Source organism: Mus caroli, unplaced genomic scaffold (assembly GCF_978045245.1).
Source record: "Mus caroli unplaced genomic scaffold, Mus_caroli_1 scaffold_9, whole genome shotgun sequence".
Lineage (NCBI taxonomy): Eukaryota > Metazoa > Chordata > Mammalia > Rodentia > Muridae > Mus > Mus caroli.
The window spans coordinates 122,784,359-122,810,436 of NW_028227264.1; the positions used below are offsets into that span (position 1 = coordinate 122,784,359).

Genomic DNA, 26,078 nt, shown 5'->3' on the forward strand with positions numbered 1-26,078 from the left:
ACACATACAAACATGCAGCAAATCACTCACAATGTAAAACAAAAGTTATTGGCACAGTTTATCTTTCAGTCACACACGCTTTGTTGATGACCTCCTCTGATGTTTATTTGTCCGTGAGGCACAGAACCATCACATTTCAACTTCTTCCCTCTAAATACCTTCTCACATTTTTGTCAGGATTTTTTTTAGTAAATAATAAAAATGAATGTATTAAATTATGATGTTATTTTCACAAAGAAGAATTTTTACTAGTTCAGAAAAACAATCTAGTTTTCTGTGCTATGTAATTTTAATAATAACTTAAAGTGTTATGAGACAGTTATACCTAAGTGAAGCAATACAGAGAGAATTATAAGGGCAAACATGTTAAATGAGCTGGCACCCTCGAAGCCACAGCTCAGGAACAGAGTGCTTTCTAGCTCAGCTGCACGGCTGCGCTGTGCGTTCTAGGAACCGCAGGGCGCCCACAGTTATCTTACCTTACAGTTTCTCATTTGAAACACAGCTTAGCCACCCATGCACCTACAACAGCTCCTTCTCTAACACTAGGGTCTTTGAAAAGCAGACACAATGAACACAATAGAAACTTAGGAGGAAACTTTTACAGGTAAAACTGGAAGAGACTGGTTTTTGTGAAGTATAAGACAGTGTATACTCAAAATATGGATTATACATCTAAGTTCTAAAGCAACTAATAAACATGGAACATTTTAAATTTATTATACATATGTATACACACACACACATTAAAACATCAAATTGTATGTTGATATTTAGAATGAAATTTTAAATCACATTTGAGGGGTACTTACATTTTTAGATTTCTAACATTTTTTGGGCTGCTTTTCATGCTAACTAAAATGCATATTTTAGCTGTTTTAAGCAAAATGATGTTTTCTCCTTAATATTTATATTATTTAACATTTCTTCTCTTTAAGTGCCACTTAAAAATAAATGGTTTAACACAAATGCTAACGATTTCAATAATGATCCAAATGGGGCTGGTAGAACCTGCCTATAGGCAGACTGTGTTACATTTTCTTGATTCAGGATTGATGCGGGCTACTAGAGCAGGGGTCACAAGACAGTCTAAGCAAGAAGGCTGAGCAAGCCCTGAGCATCCGTGAACAGCATCTCTCCAGTTCCTGCCTCCTGATTCCTTTCTGAGTTCCTCCTCAAGTTGCTTTAGGTCATGGTGCTTTATCAGACCAGTAGAAACCCTAAGACATGCCTCTAAACAGCAAGCAAACAAAAGTAGAAAACAAAACAAAACCCCAGAATACTCTTAGAAAGAATAATATCCTGATATTTTAAACCACCGACTGCCCTGACTTAAAATGGTCTTTCCGAGCTCACCCATTTCTTCCAGGCCATTTGTCTTTTTTTGTTTTATGGCTCCCCTGTCCCCCTCCACCCCCATTTTCTGGGTAGTGTGGCATTAGAGGTCTTTTACTAACTATTGTACTAATTCAGTTATCTACCAGATAAATTTTTGCATCCTTAACCATTTTTGTTAATTTATTTTCTACATGCTTTAGTATTAGTATGGATCATAAAATAAATTCAAGCCTTTTGTTTATATATAAATAAAAATTTACTGTAATACAAGTACAACTTTGTGGTAACAATGCTAAGGGTGCTTGCATGCCCCATCAGCAAAGTTGCAGATCATATGATCCATAAAACTGAAAATCCCTATCAGTCATCCTACCGAGAAAAGGCCGCTGGCCTGGGCACAGAAAAGGCCTACTGACTTATAATCTGCCAATGCGCTTAGTTTCTCCAGCTCTCGGCGGGCTGCACACCGAGATGATTTACTTATCTTCCCTTGAATTATCATGTAATTACAACATTTCTCCCTGCTCTTTTCTCCTTCAATCCTTGTCAGGTACCCTATCTTCCTTCAGAGTCACAGCTTCATCATTAATTATTATGTATATATATGTATATGCAAACAGCTCATATGTTACTTGTATGTATGTTTTCGGGGCTGATCATTTGGCACTGATCAGACACTGGTGATCCTCTGGCATTGAATGACCATTTGGTGTGCTCTTTCCATCGAGATATTTGGTCACTAGTGTTACAAGGCCCTTCCACAGTATGTGCCAATAGTGAATTTATCTATCCTTTGTCTTAACTGAAATGTGTTCCTATTTCACAAGGAAATACACTGTTTACTACTACTGATTTTGGCTACATAAGGTTTCTTAAGCTAGGAGAATTTTCTTTTGTTAGCTTTCTAAGACTCCTTTCATACACAAGTGCAATATTAAACATTTTATATTCTGACAAATAGTCATTTGACAATACATTACAGTGAAGTGCTATGTTTTACATTAAGCAGCACTAAAATTTTTGTTAGCATCCTTACTGAACTAATAGATACTCTACTGTACTTCCATGCCTCTCCATTATTACATCTTCATTCATCAGGATTTATGACATGAGTATGGTCTATCAGGATTAATTACATAAGTATGGTATATTAGGTACCGAGAAACTGTTTTCGACTTTAGTTCTGTGAACAGATGACAATGATTATGGAAAACTGATATGGACTGACTGGGGTCTTTAGAGTGTAGCCCCCACCTAATTTGGAAACTGACATAAGAGAATTACGTGAGCTCCTGAGTCAAGGTCAGCACAGGCAATCTCTTGATTTTAAAAAGAGGAAATGATAAGAGGAAAACAGCCAGGAGAACTCAGTAAATTTATACAGAAAAGGTTTTTCAAGCTTTAGAGCTCATGATATCTGAATAGACGACAATTTTATTACTTTAAAATTGTTTCAAGATTCAGTAAAAATATGACAATATAAACCTAATTGATAAAAACAAATAGGATTTTGATTAAGCACTAAAATGAATGTTTATAAAAGTGTGTAACTTCCGATTTTCTACCTGTTAAGATATCCATGATGCAACTCACATGCTTTTAACTCTTCCTATTAAGACTTCTAGTTTTACTCTAAATTAGACCCTTTATTATGTTCAGCTAAGCAGAGTACTGAGCAATATATACCTCTAAGTAGTTAATATATTTAGGAAGCAACTCACAAGAGATTTGAACAACAACAATAACGACACCAACACTTCACCTAAGATAAAAAAGATAGGACCTCTTCCTGCAGGTGCCATTTCCTTTAGAAGAAAATTTGCAGTCAAGTAGCAAGCCATTCTCTTTTACAGATTTGCTATTATCAGCACACAATAAATTACTCATTTAATTACAAATCACTATTTTAAAGTCTTTCAAAATTCAGATCTCCAATCCCTCATCAGAGAACCTGAAATTCAGAGTTATGGACAATTAAATGTCCTCCAGTTGCCTGACAGTAAGCTAAGGCTGAACGGCTATGGAGCTAGCGGTCCGCAGCTCTCACTCCTCTCACTGAGCACAGTGTCTGCAGAAGAGCCATCGTGTAAGTGTACACACCCTTTACACTACAGAGATATCACTACTACAGACGCACGGGTGACCTCTCAGAGAGCTGGAGTTTATGTACTGAAATACAGACAGGATCAAGGGTTTTTGATAATCTTAACATTTTGATAATCTTAACATTTTCAACTCTTCCTTTGTTTACCATCAAGAGCACTCTTAATATTCTAGATATTATCTTCATTTATTCACTTAAACTCTAAAACATTTTGTATAATAAAAACACTACTCTCGCCCCAGACTGCCTTTCATAAAGAAGCATTTAAAAAACAGGTATACATCACAAAAATACCCAAGATAATGTAACAAAGTGCTTAAGGATCTGACTATATTAGACCACGCAACGTTGATTTACACTGTAACTTATTCTAAAAGCTACTTGACCTTGAAGACTTGAAATCTGTAACACGTTAATCTAAGTGCAAGCATAAGCTTAGAGGATGTCCCAAGAGTGAACTGTAAAAGATGAAGAATGTATGTATTGTTGCAATTTAGTTAGGTTTTGCTATAATTTGGACTTCAGCATCTGAATGAGACCCAACATCATGCAATAAACCACAAGGAGGAGCACTTACTTAGGAGTAGAGGGACCCCTGGGCCACGTTCCATCTTCATTTTTTTGTTCTATCACTAACACCTGCAAACACGACACAACAAAGGGTGTTTTTCCACAGCTATGAAGGCAGAACAGCTTCAGGAGACAAGTGGATAAGGACTACAGTAACCGATTATTTAAAGGACACAAGACAAAATGCTCTGAAATAAGTCAGCATTGATAGTGAAGAAGAAAAAAGGGGAAAATATCACTGGTTCTATTAACTTTAAGAAAGTGTAAGCCAAGTAATAGAATAAACGTCGTTTCCGTTTAAAGTGTATACTTTTAAATTGTACTTATACTTGTAACATATATTATACAATTAACAAATGCCCTATCACTGGCTATATGATAATTTAATTATTATTAAGCAAATACTGAGAAACTGTGGCAAAAATAATTCTGAACTATACATTACATATAATTTATTTTGGGCTTTGAAGTTAGTGTTCATTTATATTATTTATATGAATTCTGAAATCTTTTTTTGGAACTGTTTTTATTATATTTATGTATTTATCTGTAGTGTGCATAGGTGTCAATGTGTTTAGGCACCCATGATATATGGGCATACATGTGCCTTGATGAAGGTGAGAGGACAATTTGCAGGAGTCATTTCTCTCCCTCCATTAGTGTGCATGAACCTCAAAGAGTCAGACTTGGCAGCAAGAGCCTTTACCCACTGAGCCATCTTGCCAGCCTTACATTATGAAATCTTTTACTACACAACTGATAGGCACATTGAGAAGAATCTCATAATAAAATTATGAGCACTCAAGTTCCCTGCTGCAGCATGTGTCAGGCAGGCAAAAACCATCTCAGTCAATATAGAATCTATGCCAAACACAGCTACTTTAAAACATCCCAGCTCTTTCCTTTAAATTTTAGGTTAATAAAGAAGCCCCTCTTGTAGTGCCAATGAAGGATCTGTCTATGTAAGGAAGAAAACATTTAAAAGTACTTAAAAGAAGTTTGTGATATTACTAACAAGGAACTAAAAATCTAAATTTTCATGGTAAAATTATAATGCAAAACAATAAACATTAACTGAAATATAGTTAACTACAAACTTGGATATATCCTACATATTTAGTTTCATTAACTTTTTCTTATAGTTACAATTCACAAAGTACTGTACATACTACAGCAATATTCTTTGGTGGACTGTGTGCTTCAAAACCATTTAGAAATTGGCTTGTTGACGCTAGTCATAAAATACAACAGATGAAATGTAACGGGTATAGATGTATAAATTCTAAAGTTGTCTTTAACTAACACATTCCATACTCGGAAAGCTTTCTGTGGGGTGTGTGTGGCTCTCAAAGAGTAAGTGCCCAGGCACCTACCCCTGATCTCTCTCCTCTTCTGCCTACCAGTCATGCACCATCTGAACTCTCTAACCATCATCTCAACGTGCAAGTATATGCTTTACAAGGCTTAGTAAGTAGCATTTGAGTAATTCACAGCTTAAGATTTTCTTTACTACAACTTGCAACTACAGTGACACATTATCAACTATAGCTGTATATACATAAATATTATGATCACTTGGAGGAGTTAAATCAGGTATAAAACAAAGAATTTCAGCTATTAGAAACTCCCAGTTAGCATTTACTATTGTTTAGCAACATTTCAATATCTAACAGCACTTTTACTTAAACTCCATATTTTATAGTCATAGATAGTATTAATAAGCCACAAGAAGTAATTAAATTCACTCCTTTATATAAATGTATCAGTTTTTGAGTAGTTTTGCTTAGTTAAAATTTTTGAAAAATCCAAAACTTAAAGGGAGACAGGGGAAAAAAAAAATCAATATTCTTTCTCTCTTACTTTCTTTTACCTGTTTATTTTTAAGTAATGTACATTTTTGTGTATATGTACTGATATGTACACATGAGTCCGGGAACCCGAAGAGGCCCAAAGAGGCTTGGAATCCTTTGAACCTGGAATTACAGATGGCTGTGAGTCACCAATGTGGGTCCTGAGAACCAAGCTCAGGTCCCTCTGCAAGAACAGTATGCGCTCCGAAGCACTGAGCCACTTCTCAGATCCCACTCTGTCTGTCTCTGTAATGAAGGTGCTTTACCTACAGTAAGAGTGGAGTGGGCAGAATACAGTGTGGGTTAGGAGACAGCTCAGTGAGTAGGAGTGCTGTGTGCTCTGATTTCAAATGCTCGGCATGCACATAATAAGACTGGGCAGGACTGTATGTGCCTAGACCCCAGCACTAGGGGCTGGGTATTGGGATGAGAAAAGTAGATTTTGGGAACTCAAAATACTGAGCTCCTGGTTCAAGAGAATAAGGTAAACATAGAGAAGGTGACACTGATATTCTTCTCTGGTCTCTGTATTCACATTACATGCACAATACTTTTATTCTGAAAACTTTAGGGTATATTCTTTGAATCATACCTCCTCCCAAATGAACAGAAGTTGCCACAAATATTTACTCTCATTAAACTAGCTTAATTCTCTCATCAAATCTAGTCTTCAATTTGACTAATGTTTATTTATGAAGAACATCAAATTCTTTCACTTTCTAAGACTACATTTTCTCTATGTCTGGGAAAATAACATCCACTAGATAAGGCTATTAAAACATTGAATGAATGAACTCTACATCATTTCAAACAGCATGCTTCCTTCAAGTACCAACAGATGGTGGGTAATCAGAGCAGGGGTTTGTGTCTGGTGGGGATGGAGGGGACTCAGCAGTGAGGAGACTGACTAGGTCTGATTTCATCTTCCATCAGGAACTTTCCTACTGTGTGTACTGAATTTTGTAATTTCACTTAAGAATATAATGGCTGAAATGAGTTTGAAAATCGTTGCTTTGAAGTTTTTGCGATTCTGGAGGGAGGTATATGGCTAATAGCGCCATTTCTTTTATTCTTTGAAAGATTTTAATTGTATGTGTTCAGGTGTGCTCGTATGTGTGTACATCATGTGTGCCCAGAGGGCAATGCCAGGTGTCACTCTTAGGAGTGATTCACCTTGTTTTTTGAGATGGGGTCTCACTGGAACCTGGGCTTTGCTTGTCTCTATCGCTCCAGTGCTAGGGATCAAACTCAGGTCCTTACGCTTGCATAGCAAACACTTGGCACACTGGACTAGCTCTTTGCTAGCTTAGTAGAACTTGACATATAGCAGGCATTTACTAATAGTTAATTATCTTACTTTCTCTGAGTTTTTTATAACTCTATCACATTACTGATGTTGATAATAATTTTCAAATAAGCCGGTAAAGAAAGCCATCTACACACTAAATCACCAGTCACTCTGTTAGGTACTAGCTACTAAAAAACAAACTAATCAAAGCATGAACCTTATAGTCTAAGTATATTTTTAAAAATACTAGTAATAGAGAAATTAAGGGAGAAATTCTTTAAAGTAAGATCAATGGATATTGAGAAAAAGAGGGACAGCTGAAGAGGCGCCATGACCCCTGGGTTAGACTCTGAAGGTAAATTAATGTGATCTGATGCACCTACGGAATGGGATGAGATGGCTACCATGACCATTGGAATGGTTCACACATTTTCCTGGATAGATGCAGGGAAGTGGGAAGAATGGTACACCAGGCAGATGATAATGCATTTAAAAGGAACCCTATGATAACCAAAAGACAAGAATAATCTACAGATGGACAAGCAGACAAGAGGCTCAACCAGGACCCGCATGCTGGCTAAGGGGTCTGCACTTCAGAATCCCTCAGGACGCAGAAACGATCTCTGAAAGGCAAATAACTAGATTTGTATTTCAGAATGAATTCGGTAAAGGAGGACTCTGTGACTATGTAAGAAACTAGAGGTAGCAAGATGTGCTGAGCCTGAAAGGTAAGTGCTGGGACAGGAACAGAAATAAAGAGATAGTTCTAAGGTAGGACCAGTTCCTCACTGTAACTAAATATCCTACATTCTCAATCTATTGATTTTTTAAAAATTATATCATAAGGGAAGATGAAGAAATTGAGAGCTGATAGACCCAAGAGGGATGGGCAAACTAGGTTCACATAGCCTACAGCTCCGTTAGGTTTACTGTAACGCAGGTGTATGCATCACAGACAGCTACTTTTATACTGTTAATATGGGAGAGTTACAACTGCAACAGAGGCCTTATCATGTATGGCCAGTAGAGACAAAACCACTATTTGATCCTTTATAGGAAATCTGCTGATCTTACAACATTAGCTGTTGTTACTGAAAACACTCTTAAGAAATAAAGTGCTTCCAAGTGCAAGAAGGAAATTAGAAATTGCTGTTATTGACCAAGGAGGCTGGAGAAGAGTTAGAAAGAGGTAGCGTGAGACAGAACCGACCATACACTACACAACACCCACAAAGTCTTTCATTGCAAAAAGTTGCATCTAAAATAAGCATCACTGTTGAGCTGGAGAGATGGCTCAGCTTTTAGGAACACTTGCTGTTCTTGCAGAGGACCTAAGTTCAGTTCCCAGCACCCAATTGGCTTACAACCACGGGTGACTCCAGGTCCAAGGAATCCAACGCTGCTTTCTGGTCTCCATGGGCACCAGGCATGTATGTGGTACAGACATACATGCAGGTACTCACACATACACATAAAACAAAATAAATCTTAAAAACACGATTGCTAATGAATGAATACCTGTCCTTGGTATAGGCCGGCATCCTGGATGGTGCTGTCTGGCTTATTCAGTGGCTCAAATGTGTTGCTCATATACTTGTTCCACAGTCTGGCCTCCTTCTCATCTGGAATATTGAAGATTTTTCTTATTTCCTTCTCAATCGTATCTGAGATTTAAGGAGGGAAGATATGTAAGTACAGTACAGAGCTAACCTCTTACAAGACTAAACATTATAGATTTATTAAAATAAGGATAAAATAGCAAAAACCAGATAAATATGTAAGAAAAAATTTAAAAAGCTTTGTCTTAATGGTTTCTATGTGCTGTTGGGGAAATGCTCATTTTAACACTGACATGATTATCTGAGGAATTTAACATTGTAAGAGGGAAGAATTAAATTGTCTAACACTAAAATATAATTTGTTCCACAGGGTAAACTTTTATCACAATATAAAATCAATGTATTTCTAAGACTCTGGAGGAGTTAGAAACTAAACGATGGGAAGGAAATACCAGCAATGGAGAAAATGTTCGAATTCACAATGCAATCAACTGAAGACTATCTCACACTGAAACAAACGCTTTCCGCTGTGAGGTTATGTGTGAGATGGTAAAAAAACATCCAAATATCACATTTTTTTTCCTTAAAGATTTCTTTTTTAGACAGGAAGACAACTGATACACTTATGTGTGTTTCCTTATTTGTGTGTGCGGGGGCATGGGCATGCACGGGCACTGTGGGCAGAACACAACTTGACTGGGTTGGTTCTCTCCTTCTACCCTGGAAACTCTGGACACAGACTGTCACGTGTGACTACAAGTACAACTTTCCCTGCGGAGCCACATCACTGGCCCAGTGCACCTGAGGTTTTTATTTGCAAGAGAAGATAGTTAATTACTGAGGCAGGGAAGAACATCACATAGAAGACTTCTCAGCAGGGGAACAAAGCTTAACTTTACATATGATTAAGACTCTTAGCAGGCATATGTGAGGATTGGAGATAGCTGAAATGGTAAGTAAAAGTGTTGGATAGAACAGTAGCAAAATATTTTAAGCCAGGAAATTAGATAAATTATTAATTTTTATTAATCAAGAATTTTTAGGAAACCTTACAACAAATTATGTTCTTAGCCGTTGGCCTCAAGTATATAGTGTTGCGTTTTACCTCCAAGTGGCCACCTCAGTACCACACAAGCACTCAGAAGGTGACCACCAAAGACAAGGGTTTCAGCCACTGTTGTTATTTTACTGTAAGTCATATGGGCAGTACAAGCTGAAAGCAGAGTGCCTTATTAATTTAGCAGCAACACAAAAATGGAAATTTAATTTTCTCATTTTGGGTAGACAATTTAGTAAAGTTTTTAAAAAATCAGTTTCAATCAAGGTTTTAAAAAGACCACAGGGGAAAGTATATATATCCATGTTTTCCTTATTATCCTAATTCTAAGCAATTTGGAAAACATCCATTTCAAAGAGTAAGAAATTTCAAGTTATACAAAAACTCAGTTCATTTACAATTTTATGACATCTATTCAATGTCTGTACCCTTAGACAGCGTTACGATATCTAAAGTATTTGAGTTAAAAGCTGTGTCAGATCAAGCTTTCTGATATTTACAAAATTATCCTCTGTAAATTTTTATTTAGTATATCAAGTAAAAATTTCCTAATGGTTGTTTTCAATGTAGAAATTAAAATCAGTTGATTTCTGGAGTTTGTAAGTAAAATAATCGCCTAAACAAAAGTTTCTGATGGACTCAGATTTTCTATAACATTTTGGTTAAAATAAAGATTTATAGATTGCTATAGGTTTTATGATTACTTAAAATGTAGCTTATTTACATTCCACTTGGCTATTGATCTCTAGCTGGCTTTCCCAGAGCCAAAAGGTGGTGGGCAGGTGATGGGGACAAAGTTTTCAGCAGCCTGACCCAGCCAGTGACATGCCTCTGCGCGCCACAGTGGCCAGAACATCCTGCAGGTCCCCAGCGGCTGTGTGACTGGAGGGAGGGCTAACTCAGCAGACAGCTCATGCTGGGGACACCACACCTGACCGAGCAGCTGGGGCTGGGCGTCGCCCAAGAACATGACAATTTACTATTACTACTTTGCTGAACTGGTCCCGTTGCCTGAGAGTGTTTCTTCTTACAACTGCGAGTACAGGCTCTTACTGGCTTGTATTTCCAATGAGATCACTGGTATTACTATTTTTTAAAAAAATACTTTATTTGAAGATCAATGTGTCCTTATTTGTTAGCACTGTGCATTATAAAGGTAATAGGAGAAGACAGGCTAATGGGGGCAAATAAAATCTATTTATATCACATACATATATGAACATTTCACAGTTATTAGCATACAAATTAACATGTGTAATTACAAAGTTTAATTTGTTAAATTCACTGTCAGTATTTGTACATTTATTTTTTTTATGGCTACAGAGAAGTAGGTCTACTGAGAGCTTGACTGTTTTTCAACTTATTCAGGAACAAACCCTCAATATGATATAATAACACCAAGCCTGCGGCCTCAGCTCCTTACCTGCAGTGAAGGAAAGACCGCCTGGCTTTTCCTTCCTTTTAATCCTTTACCAAGTTTGGATTAAAATTTATATTTTGTTGTTATAACTATGGCATGCAACTTCCCAAATGCTAATTTTAAAATGTATTTGGTTTTCTTAAATTAAAAGTGGCACAAACATTAAGTTCATTTACTAAACATAGTGAGAAACAAGCGAGCCCACTGTAAGCGAAGACACATATACAAGGAAGCTGAGATGCTACCATGCTTATGAACAGCCTCTCAAAACGCTAACACCACAGTAGCCTATGACCAAGAATCACAACTGAACATCTAAAGCAGTGGCCATCTGGGACGGGAGCCTCCATTACCTATTGTGTCAGCTTTGCTAAACCTCCGAGTTACAACATTGTTCATGTTCCCATTCTCACAGAGCTTCAGTTCTGTGAGGTAGACTTCTACTTTGCAGTGCTTTACAAACATACCCTGTTCTACCACCTTAAAAAAAAAAAAAGAAAGAAAGAAACAAATTAGTATGAATTCTATCAATATAATGCATTCTCACAGTAACACATCTCTTAACAAAGCTTAAGAAAAGACTACAGATAGCCAAGGAAATAAAGCTAGCAAGTATAATCATAATTTAAAACATTAACAGTTTAGAAAGGCATTCTACTAATCTGTTAATATTTTGGTATGTCACAATAAACTTACTCGTTTAATCAAAATGACTGTACACAAGCTTTCTCTGTACAATTCACATACAATGCTGAGATAGAAAACGTACATGTATCTGTAAGTACGTTTGTGCTTTATGTAACTGTATCTACGAGGTCTGTCACTACTATTTATGTTAAAATACGTCTTTTAAAATGACAGCTCTGGCCCTGTAATGGAGCTCTCCATTTCATTCTAAGCTGGCTTTGTCTGACCTTCACATGTTACTTAGTAAGTCTACGACAACACACAAGCAAATGAAGGAGCAGTCAAGCATGCGAGTGAATCAAGCATAAAGTGATAAAGCGCTTCATCTTAGTTTCACCTTGTAAATACGGGTATTTCCTTTTGCTCTTCTAAAGGTTAACTGCAGGATTTCAGTCATGAACACTGCTTCTGAAAATAGTAATTAGCCTGATACATGATACATTAGACAGATATGGCAAAGGGAGGCTCCAATGACTTACGCAGACTAGCAGCCTCATATCAAACTCGACACAGGAATTACAAACTCCTCTTTCACGTTCAGGAAAAACTGTTTCAACTTCGGTTATAAAAGAGTTTATCTGAAGTTTTCTGTATAATCCAACATGAATTTAATTTCTTGGATATGTTCTCTTAATTATGTTACAAATCTTTAAAACAGTCTAACAGACTACCTATCTCATATTTTAATAGGCTCAATTCATAGTGTAAAACTTAAATTTTGACTCAACTAAGATGCTTTAAATCTCTTACACAGAATGATGCTCAGTATAAAGGATACAACAATATATGGAATTTTAATAACTTTCTTGTAGCTAATTAATAATTAAAAAACTAGGAACCAAACATTACTGCTCCAACAAATGTGGGCCTGGGCCTCCCCAGCTGAGTGAAGCCCTCAGATACTGCACTGTAATTACATGTCACTGTACTGAGGTCTACATTACAACATCTCTCTACTAAAATTAAATGTCCACTTCTTAACTCGAAAAGGACTGCTGCTGTTTCCTTCCTCTCGACATCTGTATTTACCTGTAAACACCCCCACAGTGACTGCCCACTCCTTTTCTTTTCCTTTGTAGAAATGGACAGAGTGTCAGCAAGGAGCTGAAGCCAGCCCCACTCCACCACAGATTGCAATGTTCAGTATTTGGGAGGCAGAGTAGGCTTTTTAACCGTTTTTTAAATTGTATTTTTATTATCATTTAGTTTAAATTATGATTTTTGTCTCTCCGCTGGTAGTCGGGGTTATCAAATATCTCTTCATTATAAATTTCTAGCTTAATCCTAACTAGGGACTTGGAAATACACTGGATAATTACTTTTGGGAGTTTGATGACCCCGGATATTTTACCAGCTTCTCAGTGACTGTCATTAAGTATGGCATCCTAATGTCTAATGGACTTTGTCAAATGTTTCTGTGAGACATATCTATGACTTTCCCATGGTAAGGTTACAGGCCACACTTTGGTTTTAACAGCTAGTAAATTATTGCTCTGTTATAGTTAAGATTCCATCTTTAGCTTATTATCCTTATACAAGGACTCTAGGCAATACAAGTAGATGTTGAACACTACTTTGGCAAATCACTAAATTCATGACATAGTGTTTTTAATCTTTCAGTTTACAGTAGAGACATTTGCAAAGGTTATATCCCTCTAGTTTCCAAGACTTCCCCACTTTTTCTTTAAGTATATTGGTATTCTCCTCAATCCCAAATTCTCCTCAGTTTGCTTAAGGCCGCTTAGGTTTTTATTGATACTCATGTTTTATACTTTCTGCTCACCGTGTAGCCAAAGCCATAGTTCTTGCTATGTTAATATTACAGTACCCAGATAACTTAACTAGTATGAGCCACCCACCACTACATGATAACACCCCACATCATTTCTGAGGATAAGAACCTGTAGATTTAAGCTATGCTTGTCTGGGGTGAGAATTCTCATGAGTTCCTATCAAGCCCTGGGCTATGGCTTCCATCATCTGAAGCCTCATTTAGAACTGATCCACATTTTTGTCCAGGTAGGCTTCTTCCTGGAGTATCTGCACAGCCTTGCTATGCACAGCACAGAGTGGGGAAGGGAGAAAAAAATACAACTGCAGGTGTGTGTAAGCTAATCTTAAAATATATCACAGCAGGAGTAGAACAGACCAGTTATCCTAAAACTAGGGAATTAGCATCAGAAAAATAGAGAGGAGGATAAAGAATTTAAGGTCTTTTTCTCTTCCTCTCCTTTCTTTAGGCCACAGTTCTTGTCCTGTAGTCTACTGAGAGTAATACACTGTTTCCTGGCTTCCGCTGTCCCTGCTGGCAAACCATTTCTTTGATTTATGCTTTTTTGAGGACAGTGTATCCTAGCACTGCTGAGGAGTAACTTGCTGTCTTGTGAACTTTTGATGTGCTTATATTTCTTCAGTCTGAGGCAGCCTGAAACAGAGGTTTCCTGACTAGATGTGGTCTCTCTCTCTCAGTGTGGAAGCAGCTTCAGCTGCCCTCGTCCGTCAGGCAGTCCTCTACCTGCTTCAGTGACGCAGATGCACATTAGACTTAGTCACCACACCAAGTACAACTGTGAAGTTTAAAGACTTTAAAGGTCTTTGCTGTAAATTCTACATTGTATATTTTCTACTGACACCAACTGGTTTCAAGATTCACTTTTCACTGGTCACCACAACACTGAAATGTAAAGAGCATTACATTACTTATTGTTTCACAAGTGTTGGGGTCTTGTTGAATAACCTTGTACACCTATTCAATTGTTACTAAGTCTAACATCACAGTTAGCTGGATTCCGATGGAGCCCCTCTCTACTGTTACTTTTCTAGTTTGGCCTCTCATTATTACCCTGCTTTCTGATCAGTCTGTTTTTAAGGCCGAGCGCCTGACAATGAAGTTGAAATACTTCAAAGACTGAGTGAGTCCCCAATACATAATTACTTTATGCATCATAGATTTGTTAATGTAACCAGACTGATAAAACTCAGAGCTTGACACGGACTCTAAGAAGTTAGTGTTTATTTCTTAAAACAACTTCTCTCTGGATGGGTAGGATGCACGACGGCCTGCTCATTCAATGTGGAGGAATGACGCATCTCTAACCAAGGTGCATCCAAACAACTTCGTGTATATTAACACTTCAAATTTACATGTTGAAAATTTGCATTTTTCAAAAAATTTTTCACTTTATTAAGAACAAATGTATGACAGACTTCTCAAACTTTTCTTCATTCTGTGTGAACTTTTGATTCTTTTTCCTTGCTCTTTCATTTCCATAGTTTTCAAAAACCACACTTCAGTCCATCTTTTTAGAAAGACTAAGGATGTTTACATGTCAACAAGTTGCTTGGTAGGTCTAGCCTCACACTGAAGTCTGTAGCATCCAATGTGCTAGCTACAAAGGTACTGGAATGTGCTGGTAAGGAAACGTAACAGATGCATTTCCTGTAACAAGTGAGTTCCGGGGATGAGAGAGAGGACAGCAGGCTAAAGATACTTACAACATACTACATAGGAAATTGTTAAAAAAATTTTAAGGAAAAAAAAACCATTTTTTTTAAATGAAGTTTTCTTCCAGCGCCATTTCATGGGTGTAGGCTGTCCTTCAACAGGTCAGAGCATTCAATTCTCCAAAATTGACAAAAAAAAAAAAAAAAAAAAAAAAGAAAGAAAGGAAAAGAAAAGAAAAAGACCTATATTATACAAACCAGAATAAATTATTCAATAGATATATATGGTTACCTCGTTTAGCTTGAAATTTTGTATTTTATAGGAGGAATGCCCATTTTATTCCAAAAAAATGTTCATTTCTCTAAATTATAATTGTAAAACATCAAAAAAGACTGAAAGATTACATTTTCATTTTTAAAAATATCTTATGTTCCAAAACAACTTCAACTTTTAGTTTATTTTTTAAATTATCTTAGGAAAAAAAAGCAGTGTATGCATTTTGTTCTTATGTCCTCAACTGGACAATAAAGATGACATTAATTCTGTGTTAATCAGCTAATCACATGCATTGTTATGTCCTTAGAATGGTGAAAATGCAGGTAAGTTCCTGTGTTTGTGGTCAGCTATTATAAGAATCCAGTGCATAGGAAAGATTTTCTGGCTTTTCTCCCAATGTAAGTTAAGAAGGGTTGAGAATTCATTGAAATACCGATATGAACTACTCAACAGAAATATATTTATACTCAGTTACCTCTCAAACATACCTTTCTTGCTATTGGCTCCTGGCCCTCCATCAGCGTGTACCAGCTGACAAGTTTATTCCAGCCCTCAGTTGGCAAGAGGATGTAATCCAACTCATCAATAAGGTGCTCCTTAAGTGACTGTGCGTCGCCATCTACAAGGGGAGAAATAAACTCAGCACAGAGCAGGACAGCACAGCACGCAGCTCTCAGCCCACATGCACGGCTACCCACGACATAAATACTGAGACTCATGAACACAGTCTGAGGTATTTACAATAATGAACTCTGAAAAAAACTCCAAGAAGGTTCAAATCAACATATTTCAATATAAACTGTTGCCTGAGAACTTACAAAGGATTTTCTTAGATTCCTAAAATACTAACACATTAATACTAGCTAAGATACCAACAGAAGAGGTTCCTCAAATATTTGAGTATCAGTGATCCAGAGGGAGCCATTCTTATGTTAGATAATTAAGTGTAGGAAATTCATGAGTAAGTAAGTAACTTTTGTTTTTTAGGACAGGGTCTTGTGATGAGGTCCAGGCTAGACAAGAATTTGTAATCCTCCTGCCTCAATCTCCCAAGAATTAGTACAGACTTGCTGATATCAAATTCACAACATAGTAAATGACTCCAAAATATGGGAGCTTGGAAACCGTGATAAAGGTTTTTAAAAAGTTATTTTGCAAAGCATCTACAGGATTCCAGGAGACCCACAATTTGGAGCCATCCCTGAAGCTAAAGCAGTGGTAGCTACACAGAAGTCAGACTTTAGTTCTGAGATGCTTTAAAATGTCTAAGCTAAATTCACAACTTTTGTATAATTCAGGGCAGAAACCTAGGAATAATTTCCTAAGTCAGAACAATGTCACTGTCCCATTCTGGGACTCATTTATTAATTGGTCATTTGAGGTTCCAAAGTACTGAAAGAAAACTAGCTCAACTAATCTAAAGGTGATTTTCTTGCCCCGAGTTGATTTTAATCATCAAAGGAAGGAACATGTTTTCAATACATTACTACTACAGAAAAAAAAAGCTCAAGAGAGTAATAGAATATTATTCTTTTACAATTCATCTGTGGATTTCTGAAGTTTGAGAAAGGTATGTTTTATTTATATAGAAACAAAAGCTGGCAATGTCTGAATTTTACATTTTCTTCAATAGAAGTAAAATGAGCACTAGTTAAAAATGATGACATTTACTGTGTATGCGTAGCGCATACACGTATGTGTTACGGCACACATATGAGGGAGGTCACAGGACAACTTGTGGGAGTTGGCACTCTGCTTCAACCACATGGACCCTAATGGCTGAATTCATGACCTCAGTCCTGGTGATAAGCGCCTTTACTATCCAAGCTGTTTGACCAGCCCTGAGTATGAATTTTATACATAGCCTCTTTAACTGTGATTGTAACTTTTAAATTGTCAGCAAATACAATTTGGAATGCATTGTCAGAAACTCTGAGGATCAAAGAAAATGACATATGCTAAGTAAGCAAGCCATACTATGAGACTTCGCACAGCAGGTAACTATGGCAGACACACTACTGTGAATTCTCAAACAGCCTTGCAGGATGGGTGTCCTGACTGTAACTTGCCTAGGGTAATCATACAAAATCAAGAGCAATGGATGGAGCATTATAGTCTAGAAAACCTTGCTATTAGCTGGGCATGGTGGTGGTGCACACCTTTAATTCCCAGCACTTGGAGGGTGGAAACGAAGGTCATCAGCTACATAGTATATTCTGTTCAAAGGACAACCTGAGCTTGGAAGGAAGAAAAAAAGAGGAGGGGTAAAATCCTTGTATTTTATTCAACGTTTATTTTTTCAGAGTAACATTAAGAATTAGATAGTTCCATTTTCACTAGCAAATAGACCAAGAGATAAGTTACCCAAGCTTCAATAAACACACATTTGCAGAGACTGAATTCAAACATGAATGTATACATTCTAATTCCATGTGCTTTGTCATATAAGTACAATATAAGCTGAAGAAAACTTTGGAAGAATTTAAAAATCAAGACTCATGTGTTATTTTCTATATATCTAAGTTTAGATAAACAGTCTATGTGACAGAATTCACATAATAATATACTGAATAGACAGAATGAAATAACCACTTTGTGTGTGTGTGTGTGTGTGTATGTGTAGAGAACACCTTTCAAATTAAAGAGAAGGGATTACCATTTGATTTATCACTTCTGTGTCTAATGAGATGTAACTGTTGAAAATAAACTCTATTTACTTAAATTACACAATTGGTAATTTTTTTAACAGAGGAGAAAATTTATTAGGTTACACTTGCAGAGGTCCCAGTGGCTGTAATGAGCTAACAGAGCCACATCCTTCTACAGGACAGAACACACTGGAGTCACAAATTCTAAGTCTGGGTTGTACACATCTATGAATTCAGCCCTACTGTCCCTTGCATGATGAACCAGAATGGAGGCTCACGTTTCATCTTCACAGTCCCGTATGCTGGCCTCTCACTTGTCAAGCATGGGCTAGACGATGTTAACGAGCTCACTCAGGCCTTTCAAACATGGCTCCACAGTCAAAAAAGCACCTCTGATCTGAATGTGCAAATGAATTTTGTTCAAGGATAGGTTGTAGTATAGCCAGAAAATTCCACTTCTTGGTTCTTCTGTACTGTGTAAGAGATAATTTCCTAGAGTATGATCCTCCGTGTGCAATACAAGTGTAACATAGTGTCTATGTGTTCCAGCTGCCAGGACCTTTTCAAGACAATCTTACTCTTCTGCTAGTTCTCTACATCTCAAATCCTGGTATTTTTCTCTACAGCTTCTGATCTCTTTTATTGCACTTGCTTCCAGGGTTGTCATATGGTGCAGGGGCAAAGGAACCCGTGTCTCATGCCACAAGCATATGGGCAAAGCAGAGGTAAGCTCTGTCCTAGCTACACAAATGTGAAATGATAACTCATCTATCACTCCAGAAGTCCCCCTGTGGCTCTGTAATCTCCTCCCTGCCTGTCAAGATTCTATTGTTACAGTAATCATTATTTATGTTTTACAATGGACTAATTTGTATTTCCTAGAATTTTATGAAAATATTACCTGTCTTTTGTTACTGTAAACAGATCTACATCACCTAAAAATGTACATAAAACAATACATTCTCTTTTTGTTTGGCTTCACTTACACTATTATATTTTGAGATCTATTGATACTTTATCAGCAATTTATTCATTTTTAAGTGCTAATAGGGTTTCATTATATGAACATACTATCATATGCTTATCCATTTAGATATTGACTGGCATTTGGGTTGCTGGCACGTTTTTCTATTATGGATTACACTATGTGAACAATCATGTGGAACTTTCCTTACGGACAAATGCTTTACTTCTTCATGGTCTCTTAGTAATTACCTCACATACTGTGCCTGGGTACTATGGCTGACAGATGTTTCACTTCAAATTTGTTGTCCATGCTGGTCAGCAAGTGTCAAGAGTGATTCTCTTAAGTTTTAATTAAATTATACATATGTAGTGTGGTATGTATGTATGTATGTATGAATGCATATATGTTTGTGTGTCTGTATCATAAGGCGAGGCACCCAATACCCCTGAGCTAAGTCAAGTCGGAAGCAGCTGTAAGCTGACAATGCTGGTGCTGCAGACTGACTTGGGTCCTTTGCAAGAGAAGCACAAACTGTCATCTGCTGAGCCACCTCGTCAGCCTCTACACTCCCCATTTCTTTTATACTAACAAAGGTGAACACTTAAACCTACTCTCCTGGAAAACTATTTTCTTCTTTGGCATGGTAGCAGGTGGATGCACAAATTGTATGGGCATATTCATGTGTGTGGAGTTACATGTGCAGTATAAATAGAGGGAAGGCTACACTAGGATGTTCTTACTCATTTAAGACTTAGCAGAGTAGACTGGCAGGCCAGCGAGCCCGGTCTCCTGGTCTCCAGCACAGAGATGGTGGGTGTGCACCAGCATGTCTGGCTGTTTACACGAGGCTCAGACTCGAGTCCTCATCTGCATGCACTAACAACTTACCCCTCTGCGACGTGACCAGCCCCTCTTCTGAAAAAGTCAGGGTAAAAGATTTGTTCAAATTTCTTGCCTATTTTTTTCCCACCGGGCTCAAAGTTTTCTTAAAAGCAGGTTTTATTCTTTCATGGCAAGTGAATATACTTTGATGTGAATGCTTCTAACTACTGAGACAGGTTTTATGACATAGAATGCGGGCCATTTAGTTAAATGTCCTTCAGATGTACCCATTAGTCGGGCTAGAGATTCTCAGAATCTTTCAGTCTTTCTATGCATGTGTCTTTTCTGTCCTTTGCATGGATATCATCAACTACAAGGGCTTGTTTATTTCTTATTTTAAATTTTGTCCAGGATTCTATAATCTCTTCCTCTTTAATATTCAACTTAGAAACCACAGGTCAGAGGCATACTCTACTCCTCTTGCTCCTCCTGTAGAAACATCTCTGGTCTGAGCATTCCTTCATCTTGCAGAGCTGTGCTAGCTGTAGCAAGCCCCTGCCTCTTATTTTTATCTTTCCCTGTCAAAACTAAGCTGCCACCACTAGCCCCTGAGTGTGACACAACAGAAACTAGTCTTCAGGTAAGCACACGGATACAGGCTTAGTCTATTCCTTGACTGTGGGGAACAACCATCCAGTTCTGCAACATCTAATACACAGGCTGTGGCAACTAAAGCCAGTGTCTTCCTCACTGTCCTTTGTTCTTCACTTCTCGGCATCCAAACCACACCAGTGTGTGTCTACATACGGAGCTTAGACAGAAACCAGTCCTGCCACTGTCACCAGCAAGCCAAGATGCTGGAATGTGCCTTGTTTCTTACTGTCTGTCCTGGCAGAAAAGCCTCAACCTCAGAGTGTTCTATTACACCAGCCAACCGGGTACTATTGGCCTCTGTGATCAGCTCCTAGACATCAGAACTAGCCTGATCCATTCAGTGCTCCACATGAAGTGAAACATTAAGCAACTTGGCCACGAATGGAACTTAGAGGCTAACCAAACTCAAACCTAGGAAGTTAAATACACATTCTTTATTGTCTTTCTCTTAAATGGAGACATCTTGTGGTTATATAATCCTTTTAAAACATAATTGTAAACTATATCACTGTGTTACACATGGTGGTGCAGGCAGATGTCCCACTGTGGATCATGGATGGAGGTGGATGGAGGTTAGAGCTTCAGTTATTCAGCTCTATGGTCTGTCTCATCCCTGACCCCACTGGGTCACAGTGTGATGCTGGGATGGACGGCTTCCTCTCTTTATATGTAGGAGCTGGAGGAGTTCCAGCAAGTGGGGAAGGTTGAAGAAGGACAGTGCAAAAGCCAAGAGTGTGAATGTATACTAACTAACTCTGAAAATGTCCTAGCTCCATTAAGAAAAACAGCATGTGGGAGAACATTTCCCCAAACCAGAAAATAGTGCTTGCTAATTTACACACTTCCATTTTAACATTTCAATTCTAAATCATGATCACATCATAAATATGAAAGGATAATATGGCACATACATACCAAATAATTACAGAATGACCTGCAAATAACTATCTTGTTCTCCCCACCTCCAGCTTTTTTTTTTTTTTTTGGTAAGAGTCTCATTATGTATTCATGGCAGACTTACAATAGTGATTCTCCTGTTTTGGCCTTTTATCCAAGGAATTCAGGTGTGTGCTACATACCACCCCATACTTACACTGAATTGCTATCAGCTTATCTACATTAACTTTCTCCATTAGTATACCCATGGACACTTACTCATTAAACTTAACACATTTACAACTTGACTGAAGAAAATAATACCTTTGAGAAGTCCAGAGTTATCAATGGGTCCAGGATAGACATTTTGATCTCCCATCTGGTATTTGTCCCAACTGTCAAAGCCAACATATTTTTTCCACTGTTTGAACCACCGACTATCTACTAGATACCTAAAAAAGACAAGACGCTGGTTAATAAAAATACCTGCAAGTACAGGAGAGCAACAATCTGATTCTGTTACTCTGTGCTGCATTAAAGAGAATGTCTCCTTCAAGGGAATACGAACAAGAGTAAGGTGTGCTCACAGCTGCACTGCACTTAATACATGGAGGAAAAGACTTGGGTGTACAAAACATTGTCATCATTCTCAAGTACTCACTACTTGAGGCCATGTGCTGCTGTAAGAATGGGAAGTGATCTCTGTAGCATGATACAAAAGCATCCAAATGATAAAGTCAAGGAAACCCTTGTCAGTTGAACAAAAATTGTAAGAATCAATAAGAATTTAAGCACAATGTAATAAGATATAAAAATGGCTCTTTATTAGAGATTTACAAACACAATATGTATATCATATGTTTTAATGTGTTTTTAAGAAAGGAAAACTTGTTACTAAGGGTTTTAAAAGTTGACTATGTTAATTGTAATCACACTTAGAATCAATAGTTATCACACAAGTTTTCAACTCTCCTCCTTTGTACTGACTTGCTAGAGTACTATACACTCTCCCTCTGGACATTGCCACTTTGCCAGGTTCGAATGCAGGCCAAAGCAGCAGTAAAAGTTAACAAGATGCTTGAAGCTTGGTGTGCACTGCAACTCTGAGGGGATCACCATTCTAACATTTTTGGGCTTACCACATACAGCACAAGGAGAAATGAAAAACCCACAGTTATGTCTGAAAATAGATAAGCAAAGGCACCGACCGAACAAACCCTTCTAATTCTTAAAGAATATTCATGAGCAGTCTCCCTCCCTCACAGTGGATCTGAAGAACTCTGCAGTACCCAACCCCACTGCAACTCAGGGCCCTCCTCACACTGGACAACTTTCTGAGGTAGCAATTCTTAAGACAATCCATTTCTAAACTTACACTTGGTTTAAAAATCACAGTACAATGTAATAATTTGATATTTTTCCCATGAAAATATGATCTTTTCCACCTAAATTCTTTTTTTAAAAAAACTAGTAAGTACATTAAAAAAAAAAGGAAATCACACAGTAAATTTTAGATTTTTCTGCCTTTTCACTTTAGTTACGATACTAAAGCATGTGACGTCTTTTCTCAAGATGTCACACTAAGAGACACTTTCCCATTTCATTCATCTACACCTATTATTATCATCCCAATTCTATAGTGTTTTAATTACCTTAATCAAGATACCATATAAAACACTTCCTTCAGCTCACTGTTATAGTTGCCTTGGCTGTATGTGTTGTAGTTTCAAAAGAATTTTATCAGGTTCTACCAAAATGTAAGATTATGATTAGAGTGCACTAAAATTAATAGAAAGATTTTCTTCCCATAAGAATCCAAGTTAATTTGTTGGAAGAAAACACTTCATTCATACAAAATATTTCATTGTTAAATAAGCAGTTAATACTTGGGGTCAAGAAGGAAAAACAATCCCCTTTGCACTTTACAAAAACATCCACACGTTAACAATTCATGAAAAGCCCTAGTCTATCGAGCAAAAGCTGACCAAAGGATAGAGCAGCCCAGTCCCTGCCGTGTCTTACTTGTCAGCAGGTGCGGGGCCCACGTGCACTCCCAGCACCAGGAGACTCAGCAGGAAGAGAGCAAGCCTGACTTCAGCCTGGATATCCAAGCGAGCAACACACACACATGCTAGCTCAAAACCAAACCAAATCAAAATTATTCTCTGGCAATTATATTTTATAGTTCTTGGTAGTTTTGTTATTCTTAACTGATACCTAGAAACCCTGTTTATAGGGTACCCTGTGCTGAATTATCCACGTACAGAGTGCGATGTTTACATCAGCACGAACAGCATTCCTTCAGGCATTTATAAAGTGCTTTTTTCTAGCTTTTTGAAATATACACTACATAATTAGTATCTCTAACACCATAGTGTAACACCAGAACTTAATCCAAACAATCTGGTGTCCACAGACCAAACTCTCCCTAGCCTCTAAGCATTCCACTCCTAACTGCTATGAGATTAACTTTTAGATCCACACTTGAGTGATTTGCGGTTTTTTTATTCCTGCCTTATTTTACTTATTTTATGTCTAACCTGGAAATCCCGGAAACTCCTGCATCAGCCCAGGAGTGGTGGGATTAGTGGATATGCCAGCATGCATTAGGCTCTTCTTGATTTGTTGAGTATAAAACACATAATGTTGCTGTAAATAGTTTTCTAATTCAATTTTCCCTTCTTATCTAAGCACTGACCAGACGGCTACAGTAAGCTAGAAGAAAAACTTTCATTTTTGAGACAAGGTCATCTTGCAACTCTGGTACACTTGCAGCGAGGTACGGAGGCCTGGCTGGCTTAGCACTGCTAGGTATGGAGGCCTGGCTGGCTTAGCACTGCTAGGTATGGAGGCCTGGCTGGCTTAGCACTGCTAGGTATGGAGGCCTGGCTGGCTTAGCACTGCTAGGTATGGAGGCCTGGCTGGCTTAGCACTGCTAGGTATGGAGGCCTGGCTGGCTTAGCACTGCCAGATTGCCTGCCTCTCTGCCGCCGCTGCGCTACCACATCTAGCCAAAATCTTTTTTTTTTTTTTTTAATAAATAGGACTATCTAAACTTTTACCATTTGATAAAATAATATGCTGTTGTGCTAGACAAACCACCTTCTATTTAATGAGTTTTTATACTATCATGACTATTGTGTGAAAATTTTCTGCATTTAGCATGACTTCATTCTTCTACTAAAATGTCAGAGAAGCTCCTTTGGCGAGGATGGAGATGGTCAGTCCCTAGGCATCTGATAGCACTTACATCACTGTTGGGGAAACTACATTTGCTTTGATGACTAGTTAATTTTTCTTAAATACTTTTGGCTTTTACCTTTAAAATGGAGACACAGATTCCCCAACTAGTTGTCTTAAATATCTATAGCATTAAAAAGCAGAAATACAAACTTGAAATGCCATTAATATGATAATTAAAAATGTCCTACATTAAAAATGCAGAATTTAAGAAATGTAGAATTTATGAAACAGTATTAACTTTCTATATACTGATACTATAATAGACGTTTTCTTTGATATTTAACTTCTTTCAACACTAGTTTCTAAAGATTACATTTCTACTGTAGGCTTCTATATCTTATTGACAGAATTATGTAGGAATGTTTTGGAAACATTAACATGCTAGATGCAATTATTATGTTAGGTGACTCCTAACAACAATGAGTACCATCTTCTACCTACTAGGACAGGTGTTAGTTAGGTCAGGAGCTGGAGAGGACATGGAGGAGGTGAGGACAAAGTGGAGCCGTTGAGCTTTTGCAGAAATGAAAAATGGTATATTACTTGTGAAAAACAGCATGGAGCTTCCTCAAAAATAATAATAAAAAAAGCAGAGTATATATGATCCAGCAACCCACTTCCTATGATATATACTATCAAGAGCTGAAGACATATATACATTTCCATGTTCACTGAAGCATTAAGACACAAAACCCTAAATATCTACATATAGATAGCTAATAAAGAAAATGTGGAATAGACACACGATGCAATACGCAGCTTGTTACAGGAAGAAAATCCTGTTATATGTACTAACAGATAAGCCTGGAGGGAATTATGCTAAATGAAATACTGGTTATAAAGACAAATGTTCCAGGATTTATTTACATGAAGTATATAAAATATTCACAGAATTGGAGAGTAGACGGTAGGTGTCAGGAGACCCGAGAGAAGACATAACTTGCTGTTCAGTGCTTAAGGTCTCAGTTATGCATGAGGACTGAGTTCAGATGAGCTGTGTGCGCTTACAGTTAACAAGACTCTATTTATCGCAGGGTAGATTTTATGTCAAGAGTTCTTATCTCTAGGCCAGGAGACAGTTAAGCGGGTAGACATACACGGCCATGCCTGACTGCCGGACCTCGATCCCTGATATACACATAGTGCAAGAAGAAAATTAATCCTTTAACTTGTCCTCTGACTTCCACATGAGTGCTGTGCATTGCCCACACCCCAAATCAGTGATAACTGTAAGAAAATGCTTTTTAAAAGTTCTTAGCACGATATAAAAGTGA

General features: G+C 37.6%; 1 protein-coding gene across 4 annotated transcripts in view; it reads right to left on the reverse strand.

Moving 5' to 3' along the window:
- Positions 1-26,078, reverse strand: part of Usp15 (ubiquitin specific peptidase 15) — a 97,646-nt gene that overhangs the window by 60,292 nt on the left and 11,276 nt on the right. For 2 of the 4 annotated variants that reach the window (XM_021173675.3, XM_021173674.3), the window contains exons 2-6: positions 21,886-22,013; positions 16,083-16,213; positions 11,540-11,666; positions 8,669-8,814; positions 4,020-4,081 (exon numbers count right to left, since the gene is read on the reverse strand). In XM_021173675.3, coding sequence (XP_021029334.1) covers positions 4,020-4,081; positions 8,669-8,814; positions 11,540-11,666; positions 16,083-16,213; positions 21,886-22,013 — 594 coding nt within the window. Of the gene's footprint in view, positions 1-4,019; positions 4,082-8,668; positions 8,815-11,539; positions 11,667-16,082; positions 16,214-21,885; positions 22,014-26,078 lie in introns of those variants that run through there. The other 2 variants (XM_085843219.1, XM_085843218.1) reach the window with 1 other exon arrangement.